General features: G+C 39.6%; 1 protein-coding gene across 3 annotated transcripts in view; it reads right to left on the bottom strand.

Annotated features, from left to right (window-relative positions):
- arhgef10lb (Rho guanine nucleotide exchange factor (GEF) 10-like b) overlaps window positions 1-20,094 on the bottom strand; it is a 71,222-nt gene that overhangs the window by 11,888 nt on the left and 39,240 nt on the right. For all 3 annotated transcript variants that reach the window (XM_063014853.1, XM_063014852.1, XM_063014851.1), the window contains 9 exons: window positions 19,936-20,081; window positions 18,832-19,004; window positions 16,136-16,251; window positions 15,899-16,026; window positions 14,163-14,263; window positions 12,613-12,734; window positions 5,300-5,386; window positions 3,632-3,843; window positions 3,369-3,526 (listed from right to left, as the gene is read on the bottom strand). In XM_063014853.1, the coding sequence (XP_062870923.1) occupies window positions 3,369-3,526; window positions 3,632-3,843; window positions 5,300-5,386; window positions 12,613-12,734; window positions 14,163-14,263; window positions 15,899-16,026; window positions 16,136-16,251; window positions 18,832-19,004; window positions 19,936-20,081 (1,243 nt within the window). The remainder of the gene's footprint in view (window positions 1-3,368; window positions 3,527-3,631; window positions 3,844-5,299; window positions 5,387-12,612; window positions 12,735-14,162; window positions 14,264-15,898; window positions 16,027-16,135; window positions 16,252-18,831; window positions 19,005-19,935; window positions 20,082-20,094) is intronic.

Consider the following 20,094-nt stretch of genomic DNA (forward strand, 5'->3'; position numbering starts at 1 on the left):
TATGTCTCATCTACAGTATCCATCCATCCATCCATCCATCTCTCATCTACAGTATCCATCCATCCATCCATCTATGTCTCATCTACAGTATCCATCCATCCATCTCTCATCTACAGTATCCATCCGTCCATCACATCTACAGTATCCATCCATCCATCCATCTATGTCTCATCTACAGTATCCATCCATCCATCCATCCATCCATCTCATATACAGTATCCATCCATCCATCTCATCTACAGTATCCATCCATCCATCTCATCTACAGTATCCATCCATCCATCCATCCATCCATCACATCTACAGTATCCATCCATTCATCTCATCTACAGTATCCATCCATCCATCCATCCATCACATCTACAGTATCCATCCATTCATCTCATCTACAGTATCCATCTATCCATCCATCCATCTCATCTACAGTATTCATCCATCCATTCATCCATCCATCTCTCATCTACAGTATCCATCCATCCATCTCATCTACAGTATCCATCCATCCATCTAGCACATCTACAGTATTCATCCATCCATCCATCCATCACATCTACAGTATTCATCCATCCATCCATCCATCCATCTATCTACCACATCTACAGTATCCATCCAACCATCTATCACATCTACAGTATCCATCCATCCATCCATCCATCCCATCTACAGTATCCATCCATCCATCCATCTATCACATCTACAGTATCCATCCATCACATCTACAGTATCCATCCATCCATCCATCACATCTACAGTATTCATCCATCCATCCATCCCATCTACAGTATCCATCCATCTATCTATCACATCTACAGTATCCATCCATCCATCCATCACATCTACAGTATCCATCCATCCATCCATTCATCTCATCTACAGTATCCATCCATCCATCCATCCATCCATCTCATCTACAGTATCCATCCATCTCATCTACAGTATCCATCCATCTCATCTACAGTATCCATCCATCTCATCTACAGTATCCATCCATCTCATCTACAGTATCCATCCATCCATCCATCCATCCATCCATCCATCATCCATCCATCCATCTCATCTACAGTATCCATCCATCCATCTATCTATCTGTCTGTCTGTCTGTCTAGCTATCTCATCTATCCATCCATCCATCCATTCATTCATCTATAAGGTAACACAAGGTCATTAATTGATAACAGGTGGCAAATCTCATAATCTCATATCATAATTGATAATAAACATTGTTTACCACATAGTTTTAGAGTTTTTATTAAAAATATTAACCTCTCAAATCTCACTGTGCCTTTTTCCATCTTCCTGTAGCCAACTTGGGCTAGCTAGCATGATTGGCTAACGTCGCTAAGTGAATAGAAACAACACTTGAACAATTGAACAACTTAAACACTATATACAACAACAAATGCTATGAAATACACTGAAATAACACTAAATATAAATAACACTGTGTACAAAATTGATAGAAAGTACTGAAACAGGTGAGGAGATGAGATGTTTAGATGGGTAGCAGGTAGAAGTTTGGAAAGCTGATATACTTCACGCTACATTGTGCAAGAGATAAGGAAAGGATTTTTAAATCAATACATTTTAATTTAAATGTAAAATTTAGAGCAGCTGGAGAAATTGCACAACAACATGACACCAAGTACAATGTCACCAATTTTTATAAAGCCTTAAGTCACAGTTTGACATTACTAATTGTATTACTTATTTTAAAGATGAACTTCATTTTTTAGGTTTAACACATTAAAATCATAATTAAAATAATAATGAATTTAATGTGGCATTCTAAAAAAACCTGCTCTTGCAAACAGTCCAGCCTGCTAGAGCTGCAGCAAGGGCTGTTAGTACTGTTATTGTGGATCCGACTAAGAGCCACATCAGCTCAGCCATAAAGTTGTGCATGGTTGATACGTATAGGTCATAATTAGGCACGTAAAATGTTTAAACTTTCTGTCCTTACTACAGAGTTTCAAACTTGCTTCATAAAGCAACATCAGCACAAGAACACAAGAGGTGCTGTGAGGTACTTGATTTAATGTGAATACCTGCAGGTATGTTTTAAATTTAAAGAGAGGAGGGTGTTTCAGCAGTAACAGATGAGCCAGCAAATTCATTTTCATTAAGATTGTGGTTTTTTTTTTTTTAGCACTGCCCTTACAGAACGGAATATTAAACTCTGCACACAGACGATGAGTCAAGGACAGTAAACTGGACACATTTTCACAAATGCAAACTGGCATGCTGCCCAAAATCATGATTAATTTAATGAAAATCATTCATTTATTTTTATTAATCATTAAATTCCGGTCAGAGTGGGTTCAAAGCTACCTGTAAACAAAAGACACAGGGCAGGAATACAATCTGAAACACAGTGCCAATGCATTGTGGGTTTTTTGTTTGTTTGTTTGTTTATGCATGTTCTCCCCTTTTTCTACCTTTTTAGCATGTCCAATTGACCGATTGCATCATGCTTCCTCTCCACCAATGCTGATCCCTGCTCTGAATGAGGAGAATAAAGCTAACCCACGCCCCCTCCGACACGTGGGCAGCATGCCGTATAAATTTTATCACCTGCACTCGTCAGCTCAGCGTTGTGTACGGAGAGACACACCCTACGAGCACTCTTCTCATCTCTGTGCAGGCGCCATCAATCAGCCAGCAGAGGTCGTAATTGCAAACCCAGGCAACACAAACAATGCATCAAAACAAATGAAATATACTTAATTAATAAACATGGTGGCAATCTGGTCCCACAAGATGTGGTTTACAAGATGCAACGTAAAACCTCCACAAGGGGGCGTTGGTGTACAACTTTATTTAGTTTTTATGTGCTTGTTAAAATTTGTTTACTCACTCACTCACTGTCTTGACCACTTATCCAATCAGGGTCGCCGTGGGGGGGGGGGGGGGTTGTTTGCTGGAGCCTATCCCAGCTTTTCAATGGGCGCAAGGCACACAGTAACACCCTGTACGGGGCGCCAGTCCATCGCAGGGCAGACACAAATACATATACACACCCATTCACCTATAGTGTTTCAGTGTTTCCAGTTCCACACAGAAAGAACCCGCTCCGCCCCACCTGCGGATCGAACCCAGGACCTTCTTGCTGTGAGGCGAGAAAAACCCTGTACTAGTACCTTGTACCACCAACATTTAAATCTCGAGCTCTTAAGGTCGAATCTCTGTGGCTGGCATGTCAATATGACTTTCTGTGATTGACTTTCAGGTTAAAAGAGACAATCTGTGACTGTGTGTGTATCTGATGGGACATGGGATGCAGCCTTGGATGAAGTTACAATCTGGGAATTGGTTACAAGTACACTGGAAAGAAAAAAAAAATTACAATAATCTTAAAAATATGACCTTACCTCCAGTTTTTCGGCTGTAAACTGCAACTTTGCCATTAGACAGTCCAGCAAAAAGAAAGCTAGTTGTGTGTGTTAGGCACAGAACAGGACAAGCCTCTGGGTTTTGGAAGGTCTGGAGGCACTGGACAGCAGTGTCCACACTGCCGTAAACGAGGATGCTGTAATTAAACACACACACATATCAAAACACAGATTTTTATTTTTAAATTAATTCATTAAACTGATATTTCAGTGATTCAGATATTTAATCAGGCTGGACTCACTTTCCATTTTGTAACCCCACACAAATGGTGCTGCCGATTTTAGCAGGCCTCTCAGACGCCTCACCCTCGCCATCCTCGACACTTGGGTCAGTCACGTATTCGAGGCTCAGAGCTGGGGAGGCCAACGAGAAACTCTTCACTGCGCGTGGAGTGGGTCTGTTCAGGGAGAAGATCTCCACGTGCCCATAGGACTCGTCTCCTCCACTGGCCACCTGTGTAGACCAGAGCAAAGGGTAAGTATTCACCCTACCTGAGCTACTACTGCTCTAGTGGTAAAACCCCTCGGTTATGTCAACTCTGATACAATTACATGGTTAATTTTACCAGTTACCCAGGTTACAAGTCTGGGCAAAAAATGGGTGACCACATGTCCTCTTTTTTCCCCCAAACATTCAAAATTCAAGATTAAGTTTATTGTAATTTCACTGTACACCAAGGTGCATAAAAAATGAAATTACAAGCGTTGGGTTCATCCTAAAAACACTGCAGATTTAAAATAGAGAGCATATACACCGATCAGCCATAACATTAAAACCACCTTCTTGTTTCTACACTCATTTTATCAGCTTCACTTACCATATAGAAGCACTTTGTAGTTCTACAATCACTGACTACAGTCCATCTGTTTCTCTACATACTGTTTTAGCCTGCTTTCACCCTGTTCTTTAATGGTCTTTTCTCAGCACTGCAGTGACACTGACATGGTTGTGGTGTGTTAGTGTGTGTTGTGCTGGTATGAGTGGATCAGACACAGCAGCGCTGCTGGAGTTTTTAAATACCGTGTCTACTCACTGTCCACTCTATTAGACACTCCTACCTAGTTGGTCCACTTTGTAGATGTAAAGTCAGAGACGATCGCTCATCTATTGCTGCTGTTTGTGTTGGTCATCTTCTAGACCTTCATCAGTGGTCACAGGACGCTGCCCACAGGGCGCTGTTGGCTGGATATTTTTGGTTGGTGGACTATTCTTAGTCCAGCAGTGACAGTGAGGTGTTTAAAAACTCCATCAGCGTTGCTGTGTCTAATCCACTCATACCAGCACAACACACTGTCACTGCAGTGCTAAGAATGAACCACCACCAAAATAATACCTGCTCTGTAGTGGTCTTGGGAGAGTCCTGACCATTGAAGAACAGCATGAAAGGGGGATAACAAAGCATGCAGAAAAACAGATGGACTACAGTCAGTAATTGTAGAACTACAAAGTGCTTCTATATGGTAAGTGGAGCTGATAAAATGGACAGTGAGTGTAGAAACAAGGAGGTGGTTTTAATGTTATGGCTGATCATTTACATGCAAAAAATGACTGGTGACGTTTCTGAATCTTCAATTAACTTGGGATTTAAAAGCCAGTGACACATTTTTGCTTATAATAACCCCAATCTTTCATGGGTCTCCACACTTCATTTTTCTTTTTTCTATATGACATTTCGACTGACGAAGTGAATCATGAAAATGGCTAATTGTCTGATATCGACTGCATCACAGATGTGCAAGTTTTTTTTTTTTAAATAGCACAGATCATTTTCTAAATGAAAATCACGCCTGAAGGACTTTCATTGTTCAGTACATGCCGGTACACGTTCTTCAGCAGCTGTGCCGCACTGCAGCAGTGTGAGAGGATTTGTGTTAATGAATACAGAACGGTGTGAAGAAGTCATGCTCACCCAAAGATAGCCCTGAGGCAACGAGGTGCTGGCAGCAGAGAAACCCAGCAGAGCGCACTGGACCGGGTTATGAAGGGCCGTCTGGAGCTGCGGAGGAAGTTCAGAGTTACATCATTACGCTCACAGCAAGGCTGGTCGATAACAGGGCTGCACGGCGGGAAGCGCAGCCCACCTGTTGGGTATCGAGACATACAATCCTGTATTTTGGATTTAAACTGAATAGTTTAAACAGGTGTGACTGGAATAACTAAATACTTTTGGCCATAGCGTGTATCTACAACCCTGAATCAGAAAAAGTTGGGACGGTATGGAAAATGCAAATAATAAAAAAACATTTACTTTGACTTTATTTGATTGCAGATAGGATGTTTTATCTGCTCAACTTCATTTAATTTATTAATAAACATCCATTCCTGCATTTCAGGCCTGCAACACATTCCAAAAAAAGTTGGGACAGTAAAGCATTTACCACTTTGTAATGTTGCCATTCCTTTTCACCACACTTAAAAGACGTTTTGGCACCGAGGATACCAAGTGATTTAGTGTTTAAGCTTTAATTTTGTCCCATTCTTCCTGCAAACACGTTTTAAGATGTGCAACAGTATGGGGTCTCTCCACACGTTCTCTATTGGGGACAGGTCAGGACTGCAGGCAGGCCAGTCCAGTACCTGTACCCTCTTCTTCCGCAGTCATGCCTTGTATGTGTGCAGCATGTGGTTTTGAATCGTCTTGTTGAAAAATGCATGAATGTCCCTGGAAAAGATGACGTCATAAAGGCAGCACATGTTCGATCTAAGATCTCAATGTACTTTTCTGCATTAATGCTGCCACCACAGAAGTGTAAATGACCTCTGCCAAGGGCACTGACACAAACCCATACCATGACAGACCCTGGCTTTTGGACTTGTAGCTGATAACAGTCTTTGGTCCGTTTCGTCTTTGGTCTGGAGCACACGGCATCCTGAAATGCTGATTCATCTGACCACAATACACGTTTCCACTGTGTGATGGTCCATCCTAGATGCCTCAGAGCCCAGAGAAGTCAACACCAGTACAATGTTTTCAAACATTTCAGTAATTTTCTTACACATTTGTTGACAAACTGGAGATCCTCTGTTCATCTTTACTTATCAAAAGCTCAGCCTTTCCTGGATGCTGCTTTTGTACCAAACCATGATTACAATCACCTGTTGACATCACCTGTTTGAAATCACATCATTTCTTAGTTTTTCACCTCATTACTAGCCCTAAATTGCCCCCATCCCAACTTTTCCTGGAATGTGTTGCAGGCCTAAAATGCAGGAATGAAGATTTATTAATAAATGAAATGAAGTTGAGCAGATAAAAAGTCAAAGTAAATGTAATGAACACTGCATTTTTTTTTTATTTGCATTTTCCATACTGTCCCAACTTTTTCTGATTTAGGGTTGTAAAAATCATCTTTATTTTTTTAAGTAACGAACAAAAACTCAGCAAAAATGTTCACAGTACAGGTTAACAGTTCAGATACACTTGTAACGGACATGGCCAAAAGAATGTGGACACTTCCACAACCACGAGCTGTTGAACTTATAATTTCAGAATCATATACTGTATATTAACATCCACTGTATGGCCCAAGTATTAGGAGCTGGTTGAATACCAAAATATAGTGACCTCTATGTGATCTTTTTAGCCATAACAACAGTATGTCAATGGGAATTTGTGCCCATTTGTATGGCTGGGCACTGCTGGTGGTCAAGAAAGTCTTAAGTTTTAGTTGAAGTTCCAGTTCATTCCAAAGCTGTTCAGTGTGGTTGAGGTCAGGGCTCTGTGCAGACCACTGGTGTTTTTTTAAGCTTTGTGCACAGGGGCACAGTCATGTCAGAACAGGAATTGGAAGTATATAATTTATTTTATACAGTATAATTGATTTATAAAATCAATATTTAGAAAGGGTGTCCCAATACTTTTGTCCATATAGCATAGATACAGTAACAGTCCCAATCTCAGAAAGAAGCTGTTTTTATTCAAGCAAATGGGGCAAATTAATATTAATGCCTATTGTTTTGGAATAGAATGTCTTACAAGCTTATGATCAGATGTCCACATAGATTTGACCATACAGCATAACACGACAGCATTTGCACAGCTGGAATTTGTCATGTGATCTGGCTATGTAGTAGATTATATGGTCGATTTTATTCAGTTTAAAAGTGAGCTAACATCTCGAGGTCAGAAACTAACCACGCATAAGTTTTGTAGTTGCATGAGATGTACACACTGATACACACACCGATCTCCTGCTGAGTATCTTCCGACGTGTCTTTATCATCTAGGAATACCTATAAAGTTCAAGCCTGTTCTTATTCCCCTCTTTATGAAAACGCCTGGCAGGATGATTTATTATGTGCATTTATTAACTCAGAATTATTTAAATGCGTCTCGGTTGCAGACAATTCGACTTTCTGTCTGAATGCCATGAATTGCATGTTTCTTTCGTGACTCGCTTTACTTTTCCAACCACAAAAGTTAGCAAGGAGGGTTTAGAAGATTAAATTACCTGTCAACGAGAAGCATCCGCCACCCCAGGCCATATTTCTAACCTATTTTAGGTTTCTACCTTACTGCTGGCTTTCATCCTAATTGCTTTCTATGGAAGTGGGCGTAAAGGTTATGTTACAAAAGCAGAGTACAGAGACATTTAACTTTCAAGTTTTCATTACATCGTTCTCACATCCACCTGTTGAGGAGCCAAGCCCAAATAAACTTTAATTTCCTCTCATTTCTATATACACCGATAATGCATAACATTAAAACCACCTCCTTGTTTCTACACTCATTGTCCATTTTATCAGCTCCACTTACCATATAGAAGCACTTTGTAGCTCTACAAGTACTGACTGTAGTCCATCTGTTTCTCTGCATGCTTTGTTAGCCTCCTTTCATGCTGTTCTTCAATGGTCAGGACCCCCAGAGGACCACTACAGAGTAGGTATTATTTAGGTGGTGGATCATTCTCAGCACTGCAGTGACACTGACATGGTGGTGGTGTGTTAGTGTGTGTTGTGCCGGTTTTTAAACACCTCACTGTCACTGCTGGACTGAGAATAGTCCACCAACCTAAAATATACAGCCAACAGCGCCCCGTGGGCAGCATCCTGTGACCACTGATGAAGGTCTAGAAGATGACCAACTCAAACAGCAGCAATAGATGAGCGATCGTCTCTGACTTTACATCTACAAAGTGGCCCAATTAGGTAGGAGTGTCTAATTGAGTGGACAGTGAGTGGACACAGTATTTAAAAACTCCAGCAGCGCTGCTGTGTCTGATCCACTCATACCAACACAACACACACTAACACACCACCACCATGTCAGTGTCACTGCAGTACTGAGAATGATCCACCACCTAAATAATACCTGCTCTGTAGTGGTCCTGTGGGGGTCCTGACCACTGAAGAACAGGGTAAAAGGGGGCTAAAAAGTATGCAGAGAAAAAGATAGACTACAGTCAGTAATTGTAGAACTACAAAGTGCCCCTATATGGTCGGTGGAGCTGATAAAATTGACAGTGAGTGTAGAAACAAGGAGGTGGTCATAATGTTATGCCTAATCAGTGTATATATACAGTATATATATATATATATTAGGGCTGTCGAAGTTAACGCGATAATAACGCATTAACGCAATCTCAATTTAACGCGATTAAAAAAAATAGTGCCATTAACGCAAGTTCTATTTGACCCTGCGAGTCATCCGTAGTTCATGTTGAGCAGACCTGGGCATTGTACGGCCCGCGGGCCACATCCGGCTTCGCGAGACATCCCCAACCGGCCCGCATGAGATTCGTGGCAATTAAAAATTTGATGTGAATAAATGTACATCACACATGCAATATAACGTGACTGTTTTGACGGGAGCGCTGTGTCTTTAAATATCCGCAAGTTTGGATTGACGTGTGTGAGAGTGTATCAGCTTCACTGTAATGCAAACACAACTGAGTGTGACTGACGGTCGAGTTTTTAACAAGACGTGAACTTCTGAAGTATTTATTTACTGAAGTCAGGTGTAAAGCTGTTTAACGATCACAATTTAGGCTCTAACTCGCTGTTATGGTACTAAACAGAGAAATACAAGAACATGAACGATGCAGAGCGTCACACCTGAAGCTTCTCTAACTAAACTGCACAAGCATCAAGAACTTTTTATAAAGTTTAACACATCCAGAACTGAAGCAGTCAGGACCAGCTTTGTGATTTTAATAAGAATATCCAACAATAACAAAGGACTGAAAAACAAATGAGGTAATTAGACTCAAAACAAAATAGTGTAAAGTTTAAAAACCTGCACATTTTGTTCACATTTGTTTTTGTTTTTTTGCATTTGTTTGTTTAAATAGTGAAATAATGTTGATGTTTTACTCTGCCTACTTCTAATTTTCTAATTGTAACATCTAAACATTAACAGCTTATTAGAACTGTACAATTTACTGCTTTTCATAAAGAGTGGGCAGTTGTAGCCTAGTGATTAAGGTACTGGACTAGTAACCAGAAGGTCGCTGGTTCAAGCCCCGCCACTGCCAGGTTGCTGCTGTTGGGCCCTTAAGCAAGTCCCTTAACCCTCAATTGCTCAGACTGTAAACTGTAACTGTAATGTAAATTGCTGTGGATAAAGCCGTCTGCTAAATGCTGAAAATGTAATGTAAATGTAAATAAAGAGATAAAATTAATATTGAGCAGAATTAAGTTCACCTTATTGGTCCGGCCCTCCACAACAGTCCCAGTTTCTTATGTGGCCCCTTTGGAAAATTCAATTGCCCACCCCTGTATTACTGCCTAGTATGTGAGTGAATAAAACTCCCTTACAGTTTTCTCTTGTCCCAGCAGTTTTTAACATAAGTACATTTAGCATAAAATGTGTTCACCATTTTAATGGTAAAATTTCACTTTAAAATCCTTGTTTTCTTCTTTTAAAAAAAAATGCGATTAATCGCGATTAACTATAGGAAATTCTGAGATTAATCGCGATTAAAATTTTTAATCGTTTGACAGCCCTAATATATATATATTTCTCTGATTTCCCCCCCAACTTTCTCCCCTAATCTAGTCGTATCCAATTACCCTGATTGCGTTACGCTTCACCTCTACCAATACAACCCACAACTGCTGACTGAGGAGATTCACAACTGACACACGCCCCCTCCAACACGTGAGCAGTACCGCCTGCCTCTTTTCACCTGCACGAGGCGAGTTCATATGCGAATCAGCCTTGTGCACGGACAGCCACACCCTGATCAGCATTATTCCCCAACTCTGCGCAGGTGCCATCGGTCAGCCAGCAGAGGTCGTAATTGCACCAGTTATGAGGAACCCTGGTCCGGCTTTCCCATCCCCGAACAACAGCCAATCATTGTTCATGTGGCCACCCAGCCCAGCCGGATGACAGAGCTGAGACTCGATACAATGTATTAGAAATCCCAGCTCTGGTGTGCTAGCGTATTTTACCGCTGCGCCACCTGAGCGGCCATCATTTATATTTCTGTGCATTATTCCCCAATATTCCTCTGAGCCTAGTTGTATCCAGATACCAGATCACATTGTCTTATTGTGCAGGCACCATCAATTGCAGCAGTTATGAGGAATCCCCTTCAACAGTCACACCCAGATTCAAACTTGCGAGTTCGAAATGTCAGCTCTGGTGTGCTAGCGAGCACCCCTCATCCTTTCCTTTCTAATCAGTCCAGTACACTCTGAACACATGATGCAGATTTGCACTCATTTCATTCAATTTAATTCTTCTTCACTCACTCTCTCAACCAGGGATACATACTGCAAAAGATTCCAGCATCACATGGTGCTTGTGTCTGTAAATCCCCACAGTGAGCCTCATCATTTCTATTTTTTGTGAAGGATTTTTTTTAGTCTAGACGCCTTCATCGTCTCTATTTTATTCTATCTCTATTCTTAGCGCGTGCTCCATGTTTCCACGCTGAGCTGCCAGACATGGGGAAAAAAAGATGTGAAGGAGTTTGACCGAGGTGAAATAAGAAGCAAATTGAAGGCTGCTACACAAAACGGACTGCTGAGGCATACAAATTCGTTTCATTGTGCAGATGATGTAGCCAAAAGTATGTGGACATTCCAAATTACTGAGCGTATACTGGTGTATAAAATCAAATAACTATCAAATAATCTTCCATTTTGAAGCAACAATTTAAGTGAGGTCCATTAAAAGTCTGGTGGCCTGTACAGAGCTCAGACTTTAACCTCATTAAATAAATATGGGGTGAATTGAAATGTCAACTGAGAGTATAGACTTTTCATCCAACATCAATGCCTAACCATACGAATGCTCTTTGAACTAACCGGACACAAAGTCCAACGAAGTCCTCTCCAAATTATTGTGTCCTACTTAGGGATGTAACGATGCACCACAAGACAGTTAAAAATCGATTCACATGTGTAACGATTCAAATCGGTTTACATGTATAATGAATCAATATTCACTTTAAACAGCAGAGGGCACTGGCGCTAGTCACCTCGCCTGGTTTACGTCACTACAGGGTTGCCAGGTTCGGAATTTTCCAGCCAAATTTATTTATGTGAGGATACTTTTATTTGTATTGTTCATTTATTTATTTAATGTGAGATTAAATGTAGGTTTTAAAATTTCATTTCAGTTTTATTTTTACACAAACAGGGAAATGTGCAGCATTGTTTTGCATAGTTTGTACCTACCTCAAAAATAAAAGGGTATTCATTATTTAGATAAATAAAATATTATTACAAATAGTTTTTTTTATTTTATAAAGAGAAATAATAAAATGAAACTTTGTCATAATTTGTCTTCAATTTCATTTTGTTTTGAACCCAGTATCGTGAATCACATCGCATCGTGGGTAGAGTGTATCATTACATCCCTAGTCCTACTGCATGTTGTAATGAAACTAACAAAAGGGCTGGTACTAATCTAATCTGATTTTTGCATCAGAAATGCTGTTCCAAAATGGTTTCTGCTGCAAGTACTGACTGAGTTTAGGCTGGGTGGCTTTTCTAACTACGACAATACATACCCAGTTCCAAAAAAGTTGGGACAGCAGGCAATAAATAAAATGAACCCAAAGCCTGATATGTTCTAAACGTTCAACAGACAATTCTTCACGTTCAGGTACTTAAAGCTCAGCGATTAGCTAAACGGCACCGGCACTATAATCCTTATTTAAAAACCAACTATCCGGAGAATGCTTTCTGCTTCCGTAATGACTTTAAAATGCAAATTGTTCCATTGAAAACCGGATTAAGGAAAACAAAGAGCTTCATGCTGGGTCTAACCTTCAGATCTTGTGCTTTTGGAGAGAATACAGGCCCACGGCACGCCAATAACGGGCACCAGAATGGAGGCTTTGTCTTCTCGTCATCCTCTGCACATATCCAGCCGGGCACGTTCTCTTCCCCTATACAAAAAAAAACAGATGCACAGTCGGTGGGCGCAGCACATTTAACGGGACTTTTAATAATAGAAAAGGCAAATCTGTGGTTAGAATGCAAAAAAGGATTTTACAGCAATTTATAAATACAAACGGTTTGTGAACTCTTTAGCTGTACATGGATTTAGCATTAATTTTTCATACAGTCTAATTAATTATTCACATTATTCATTCAGCATAAACTAATAGCATACCAATTACTGATGTTTTATGGACATAATGAACGAACTGATAAATCATTAATGGTCCAGACAAGAAATGAATGTGACCTCATGTATTAATGTATTTTGTGTATCTGCTGATCAAATTTGTAATTTCGTTTAACTTCTGGCAAGTCTAAATACTGAACACCAAAAACACATTTTGGCAGTATTGTTCTTGCAGTGGTGGGTGCTGTCCAGGCCCTAAAGCAGCAAAGCAGCCTCAAAGTATGAAGCTTCCTCCACCATGCTTTACAGTTGTAATATGGTTTCGACAATAATATTGTGCAAGCAACACACCATTGCAGATTACTGCCTCAGCTATTTACAAAACATCAACAGTGGTACCTTGACACTCAGCGTCAATTGGTTCTAAGACTGGTGTTGAGTTTAAAAGGCGTTGAGTTTACAGGTATTTTTTTCCCATAAGGATGTATGCAAAATCTGTTAATGCATTCCATGGTCCCGTGGACTTGCATATATTTTAGGCTTATGTAAAACGATGCGGTTGCTTTTGACACTTATACACAAGGGCAAGCCATAGCCTAGTGGTTAAGGTACTGGACTAGTAATCAGAAGGTCGCTGGTTCAAACCCCACCACTGCCAGGTTGCTGCTGTTGGGCTCTTGAGCAAGGCCCTTAACCCTTAATTGCTCAGACTGTATACTGTAACTGTAAGTCGCTTTGGATAAAGGCGTCTGCTAAATGCTGAAAATGTAAAATGTAAATACACTGAAAATAACACATATAATATAAACACAAATACAATTTCTCAGAACCTCGAGCTGTAACACAAGTTTAAAAGTGAAACAGTGAGGAAATCCAGCTAAACACAGATACATGTGGACGGTTATTCTACACAAATGCAGATTCGTCTCATATTCGCACTTTGATGACGTTTTACCGCACCGCTCAAGCAGAGCGCTGAACAAAACGACTGTTCACTGTTAATTTGAAATAAAATAAATACATTTTTTAAAAACAAACTGAACACGTTGAGTTTAATGGAAACATTGAGTTTAAGGGGACAAATTTCTCAACAAAGGGCGTTGTGTTTCAAAGATTTTGAGTTGAGGCGACGTTGAGTTACAAGGTACCACTGTAGCAGAATGTATTTGTCTATGTACTTAATGGAAATCAGAGTAATGACTGCTTTGTTTTAAAACTGTATCTATGATACTGTGAGATTACTTACGTTGGGCGATTTTTGTAAGATGCAATCGATTGACCCATGAGATTTTACTGATGGGACTGGGAGTGTTAAAAACCACTGTAAAACTGACTGGTCGACCAGACCTGTCACATAAAAACACAGGAATAGAAATAAGCACACATACATGCATTCACAATTACAATTCATTCAACGATTCAACAGAACAAGTCATCAAGTAAAATGTCAGATTATATAAAAGGCTGCAGGGACAACATGGTTTTTTATCAGCTGCGCCAGAATGTGCCACAATAGTGGACCACAGGCCAGAGGTAAAGAACTCCTGATGCATAAAAACACAGAACTGTTGGGTATTACAAACTAGGCACTGCTTAAACTACTAGATGACTATTGGTAACTAGCAAATTATAATCATCATATCAGGTTCTACTGACTCAGTTCGGTTGTTTATTGCCTGTATGAACATGAAAAATCAACAGCAGCTGCAGTTTTTGCCACTAAATGTTAAAACAATGCTTATGTGCAATAATAACTAGTTAATATACAGTAGAATGATCAGGCATAACATTAAAACCACATCCTTGTTTCTACACTCGCTGTCCATTTTATTAGCTCCACTAACCATATAGAAGCACTTTGTAGTTCTACAATTACTGACCGTAGTCCGTCCGTTTCTCTGCATGCTTTGTTAGCTTCCTTTATGCTGTTCTTCAATAGTCAGGACTCTCCTAGGACCACTACAGAGCAGGTATTATTTGGGTGGTGGATCATTCTCAGCACTGCAGCGACACTGACACGGTGGTGGTGTGTTAGTGTGTGTTGTGCTGGTATGAGTAGATACGACACAGCAGTGCTGCTGGAGTTTTTAAACACATCACTGTCACTGGAATGAGAATAGTCCACCAACCAAAAATATCCACCCAACGGCGTCCCGTGGCGGGCAGCGTCCTGTGACCACTGATGAAGGTTCAGAAGATGACCAACTCAAACAGCAGCCATAGATGAGCGATCGTCTCTGACTTTACATCTACAAGGTGGACCAACTAGGTAGGAGTGTCTAGTAGAGTGAACAGTGAGTGGACACGGTATAGAAACTCCAGCAGCGCTGCTGTGTCTGATCCACTCATACCAGCACAACACACACTAACACACCTCAAACATGTCAGTGTCACATCAGTGCTGAGAATGATCCACCACCCAAATAATACCTGCTCTGTGGTGGTCCTGTGGGGGTCCTGACCATTGAAGAACAGGGTGAAAGCAGGCTAAAACAGTATGTAGAGAAACAGATGGACTACAGTCAGTAATTGTAGAACTAGAAAGTGCTTCTAAAATGAACAGTAAGTGTAGAGACAGGGAGGTGGTTTTAATGTTATGGCTGATCAGTATGTATATATATATATATATATATATATATATATATATATATATATATATATATATATATATATATATATAAATAAATAACACTAATATTCTTAATATTATTCTTATTAGGAGTTTTATTATTATGATTGTTAGTAGTGCTACTATACATGTATTAAATTAAGCCTCTGTTTTAAATATAAAAATGCTTCTTCTTTACTGTGGCAATTAATCTGAAAAAAAAACAAAACACTACCCAGGAGATTTTACACTTTTTAAAATCCTAGGTTTGAGTAAAGGAACACATTAATTATTGAACAGGATGAATGTGTTTCCTGCAGCAAATCTGCCCACGTTTATAGGCAAAAAGCCAACAGCTTCTTTTCACCACTCACTTGTCAGGCTTGCCGGGCACCATGAGCCGGAGACGACACTTGTTGGCACACTGGATTTCATCCTCTTTAATGCGAATGAGCCTCTGTAGAGCCAGGCACCAGTCCTGCCCCACCGTGGTGTTAAGATTCTGCACGCACACACACACACATACACAATCAGAAATGCACATTTCTGGCAAGACTGGGTTATTACTAAATGCTTTGATACTAAATCTGTCAATGCACTGTGAGTTATACCTGATAGGAACCCTGTAGTGTGCCCACCAGAAGCGTTATGTCCTCTACCACCGACAGGTCATGCTGCAGCTCCTGTAGTTCCTGGTACAGTTTAGGTGGACCCAGAAACAGCTTGCCTAAAACAAACATTCACATTATTATTCACTTTATATCCGCACTCTGCTTAAATTTTCAGCCTATGCTTTTATGTAGTCACTATTACAGAGCTCCATGACTAAGCCCCTCCTAAATTCACAGGAAAATGTGCTTAATATCATGGACCTTGTTTTTTTTTTTTTTTGTAATCACAAGATACAATAATACATTGAATAATAGAATAAATAGAAGCTACAATACACCGCACAACCTACCTTAACATATTGCTAGTGTAACCAAGTGTCTTTACAGTTTGCTGAGTTTATAAAGTAAGAAATAAACTGTACATAGACAAATTATCGGGAGCATAATACTTTACTGGCTTGTACTTGAGGCGCAGCACAGAGATGATCACATGTGTAGAGAGGCACACTTTTCCATTGATTATGGAATCCCCAAAGGGACAAAATGCACTCAATATATAAACACACACATCAAACATTGTCAGCACACTACACCACAGAAATCTGTTACACTAACTTAATTGCCGTATATTGCCTCATATTTCATACGCTACATGAATAAAAAATTTTTAATGGGTAAATTTTTACGCCCGTGAATTGGCAAGGGCCTTATCTATTACTATCCTAAAATATTTTTTTGATGAAAGCATGCCCTGGGGTACTTTATTTTGCATCAGTAAGGTAGCTTACCAATGATTACACTGTTTGTTTGACGACAACATTCACATTTTCTTTATCCATTTACGCCAGTTTAATTTTGTGGAATAGTTAGTAGGATGTTCTAAACAATTTTCATATCCAATGCTGATCCAGAATTAACAAGCCCACAGAGACTGAGCAGATGTTGCTTACGTAACACACAAGAGTGAAATACTCAGTATTAGACTAATGTCTCCCAGCAATTTAAATCCTTCTTTCTCTTTCGTTACAGCAGCTACAAACAATCAAATATTTCTAAAAAGTCTCTTTTCATGTTGAGAAATACAACCCCAAATCAGAAAAAGTTGGGACAGTATGGAAAATGCAAATAAAATAATAATGCAGTGTTTCTTACATTAATTTTGATTGCAGACAGTTTGAACCAAAGATATTTCATGTCTTATCTGTTCAACTTCATATCATTTATTAATAAACCTCCATTCCTGCATTTTAGGTCTGCAACACATTCCAAAAAAAGTTGGGACGGGGGCAATTTAGGGCTAGTAATGAGGTGAAAGAACTAAATAATGATGTGATTCCAAACAGGTGATTGTAATCATGGTTTGGTTCAAAAGCAGCATCCAAGAAAGGCCTCAAAGTACCTCAAAGTAAGATTTGCATATTTGTCCCACTACTGTGCATAATATCATTAAATAATTCAAAGAATCAGGAGGCATTTCAGTGCGTAAAGGCCAAGGGTGCAAGCTTAAGCTGAACGCCTGTGATCTTCGATCCCTCAGACGCCACTGCATCAAGAACCTCCACTCAACAATAGCTGATATAACCACATGGGCAAGAGATTACTTTGGTGCCTAAACGTCTTTTAAGTGTGGTGAAAAGGAATGGCAACATTACAAAGTGGTAAATGCTTTACTGACAAAGAAGATACACTTCAAGTGTTTAAAGAAATGTAAAGTATACATTTAAAAACACTTGTCCAGACTGCCATCAACATTTTAAAAAAATGCACACACAAGAAATTTCAGCATTAAATATGTTTTCTGATATGAAATTCAGATCATTTACACCTGACTTTCATGCCAAATGTTTTAGCTAAAACATACTGCTGTGCAAATAAATCATGCCGAACTGTCCAACCCCTGCCTCAGGCTAGAGAGAAAAATCTCAGCTCCTAATACATATTTGCACAATTTTAGCATTAAGTTGACACAACTCATGCAAGATTTCAAGGTTTGTGTTTAGTGATTTACATTTACTGGTTAATTTGCACTATGAGGCGTTCCTAGCAATCCTACGGCAATTCAGTTAGCAATCTCAGTGAAGTGTAATGCCAAGTTCACACTACACGACTTTCCAAGTCGTCAGGTCGCTGTACAGTTCTCACTATACAACTGGATCTCTTGTAATCGGGAGTCTTTCAAGTCGGTGTGTATTTCACACTACACGACTGATCGGCGATAGGGGGTTTCACATTACACCATCTATCACCAACTGGAATCGCAGGCGAGTTTCTCTGGTCTCCCAAACTATGTTTTGTCACGAAAATGAACGCGAGAAGTGATGATACCATGTCCAAAAATACATGTTAACAAGTAGCGAGCAATCAAAGTTTGTGTGCTGATGTGCAGCTTAAAAACAAATAGGAAAAATAAATGAATCTGAGTGGATTTGGCTACGCGAACAGCATGGATTGTTCTATAGTGAGTTGGAGGTTAATAAATATTTTTTGCAATGCAACGTTAATGTTATGTTTTGTAGAGAACGATAAGGTCAGAAATACTGTAAAACTTTTTAGGTGTACATTCAACCATTAAGGTAGTTGTGCTGTGTATTGTAGCTTCCATTTATTCTATCATTTAATTCATGCGTGTAATTTGATTTTCCCATCAGTTTAGTAGGGCCCTAGTTATAAGCGTTTTTCTGTGAACTCGTTCTGACCTTGCGAGTTGGTGGAGCTGAGACGTCTGGTCTTGACTGGTTGGCAGACACTGTTGTTGTTCTGTGGGGTCTCCTGACCCACTTCCACTACTTGCACCTGTTGCAGAGGAGCGGTCCATATCACCGTGTACTTTGGACCAGTAGGAACCAGGCTGCTGATATCTGGATGCCCCCTTAATATAGAAACAAAAAAGCACAATTTAAAAACCATGGTACAACAAACCCTAATCACAAAATCTCTAGATTGTTTTTCCTCGTAATCAACTGGATTCTTGGAATTATAGTAGACAGAATCATTTCCCCCAGATTCTCATGACATTGTTTCCTGTGCTTGATCCACACCAAGATTAGATTTGTGGAAAAATCACACGCTGTGGAATCACAGATATTGATTTTCATGCTGGTTAGCAGGAATACCTTGTTTCATTGATGATGCTTTCAATACCTCTTTCAACATATCTAGACCAACATTTAATACAAGACAAGAAGGATATAGCCATTTAAAACAACAAAAGTGAAGGATACAAACAACACCCATTACATTATTGTGCTATTGTAACAGTATATTAGCATCTCTGTTAAGGTTTTTCTGTTTTCAGATTGCAGTTACATGCATAACGTGGATTGTTACTGAAATTGCACATACTGTCTTAATGTAAGTACCACTCAGACATTTACATACATGTTTAATTTGCCTATGAGCAGCATTACAGGTGAATGTTTGGCTAATGTTCTGCTCTGTCATGTTCGGCTAGTGTTTAATATCAGAAAATGGCTATTTAATGTTTAATTTTTTTAATGTGTTGTATTATATTCAACTGCTTGCAAGAAAATGCCAGATAAACCAAGACCTATAACAGTCTGTGACTTAAGAGGTAATATAGTAAGAAAAAGTAGCAAGGATGTATCCAGACAAAAATGGTGTGTGGAATATAGTTAGGCTACCTTGTTTAATATATAGATAGATTAGATGGATGGACAGATGGATGGACGGATGGATGGATGGATAGATAGATAGATGTGGGTCGCTTGAAAAGAAGTTTGAAGAACCCTGATTTAAAGTTGCTCAGTTTTTAATAGTAGTTATTATTAAACGTGACTTACTTAAGATTAATGTTTGCACAGACTAGCATGTCGTTAAGGAGAAAGACCTTGCGTTCCTTTGATTTGATAACCTGGCCCTTCTCACCGTACACCGTCTCAACCAGAGTTTCACACAGAATCAGGTTCTTCTGATCTGAGTTCAGCTGCTGTGGACACAAT

Source organism: Trichomycterus rosablanca, chromosome 19, assembly GCF_030014385.1.
Source record: "Trichomycterus rosablanca isolate fTriRos1 chromosome 19, fTriRos1.hap1, whole genome shotgun sequence".
Classification (NCBI taxonomy): domain Eukaryota; kingdom Metazoa; phylum Chordata; class Actinopteri; order Siluriformes; family Trichomycteridae; genus Trichomycterus; species Trichomycterus rosablanca.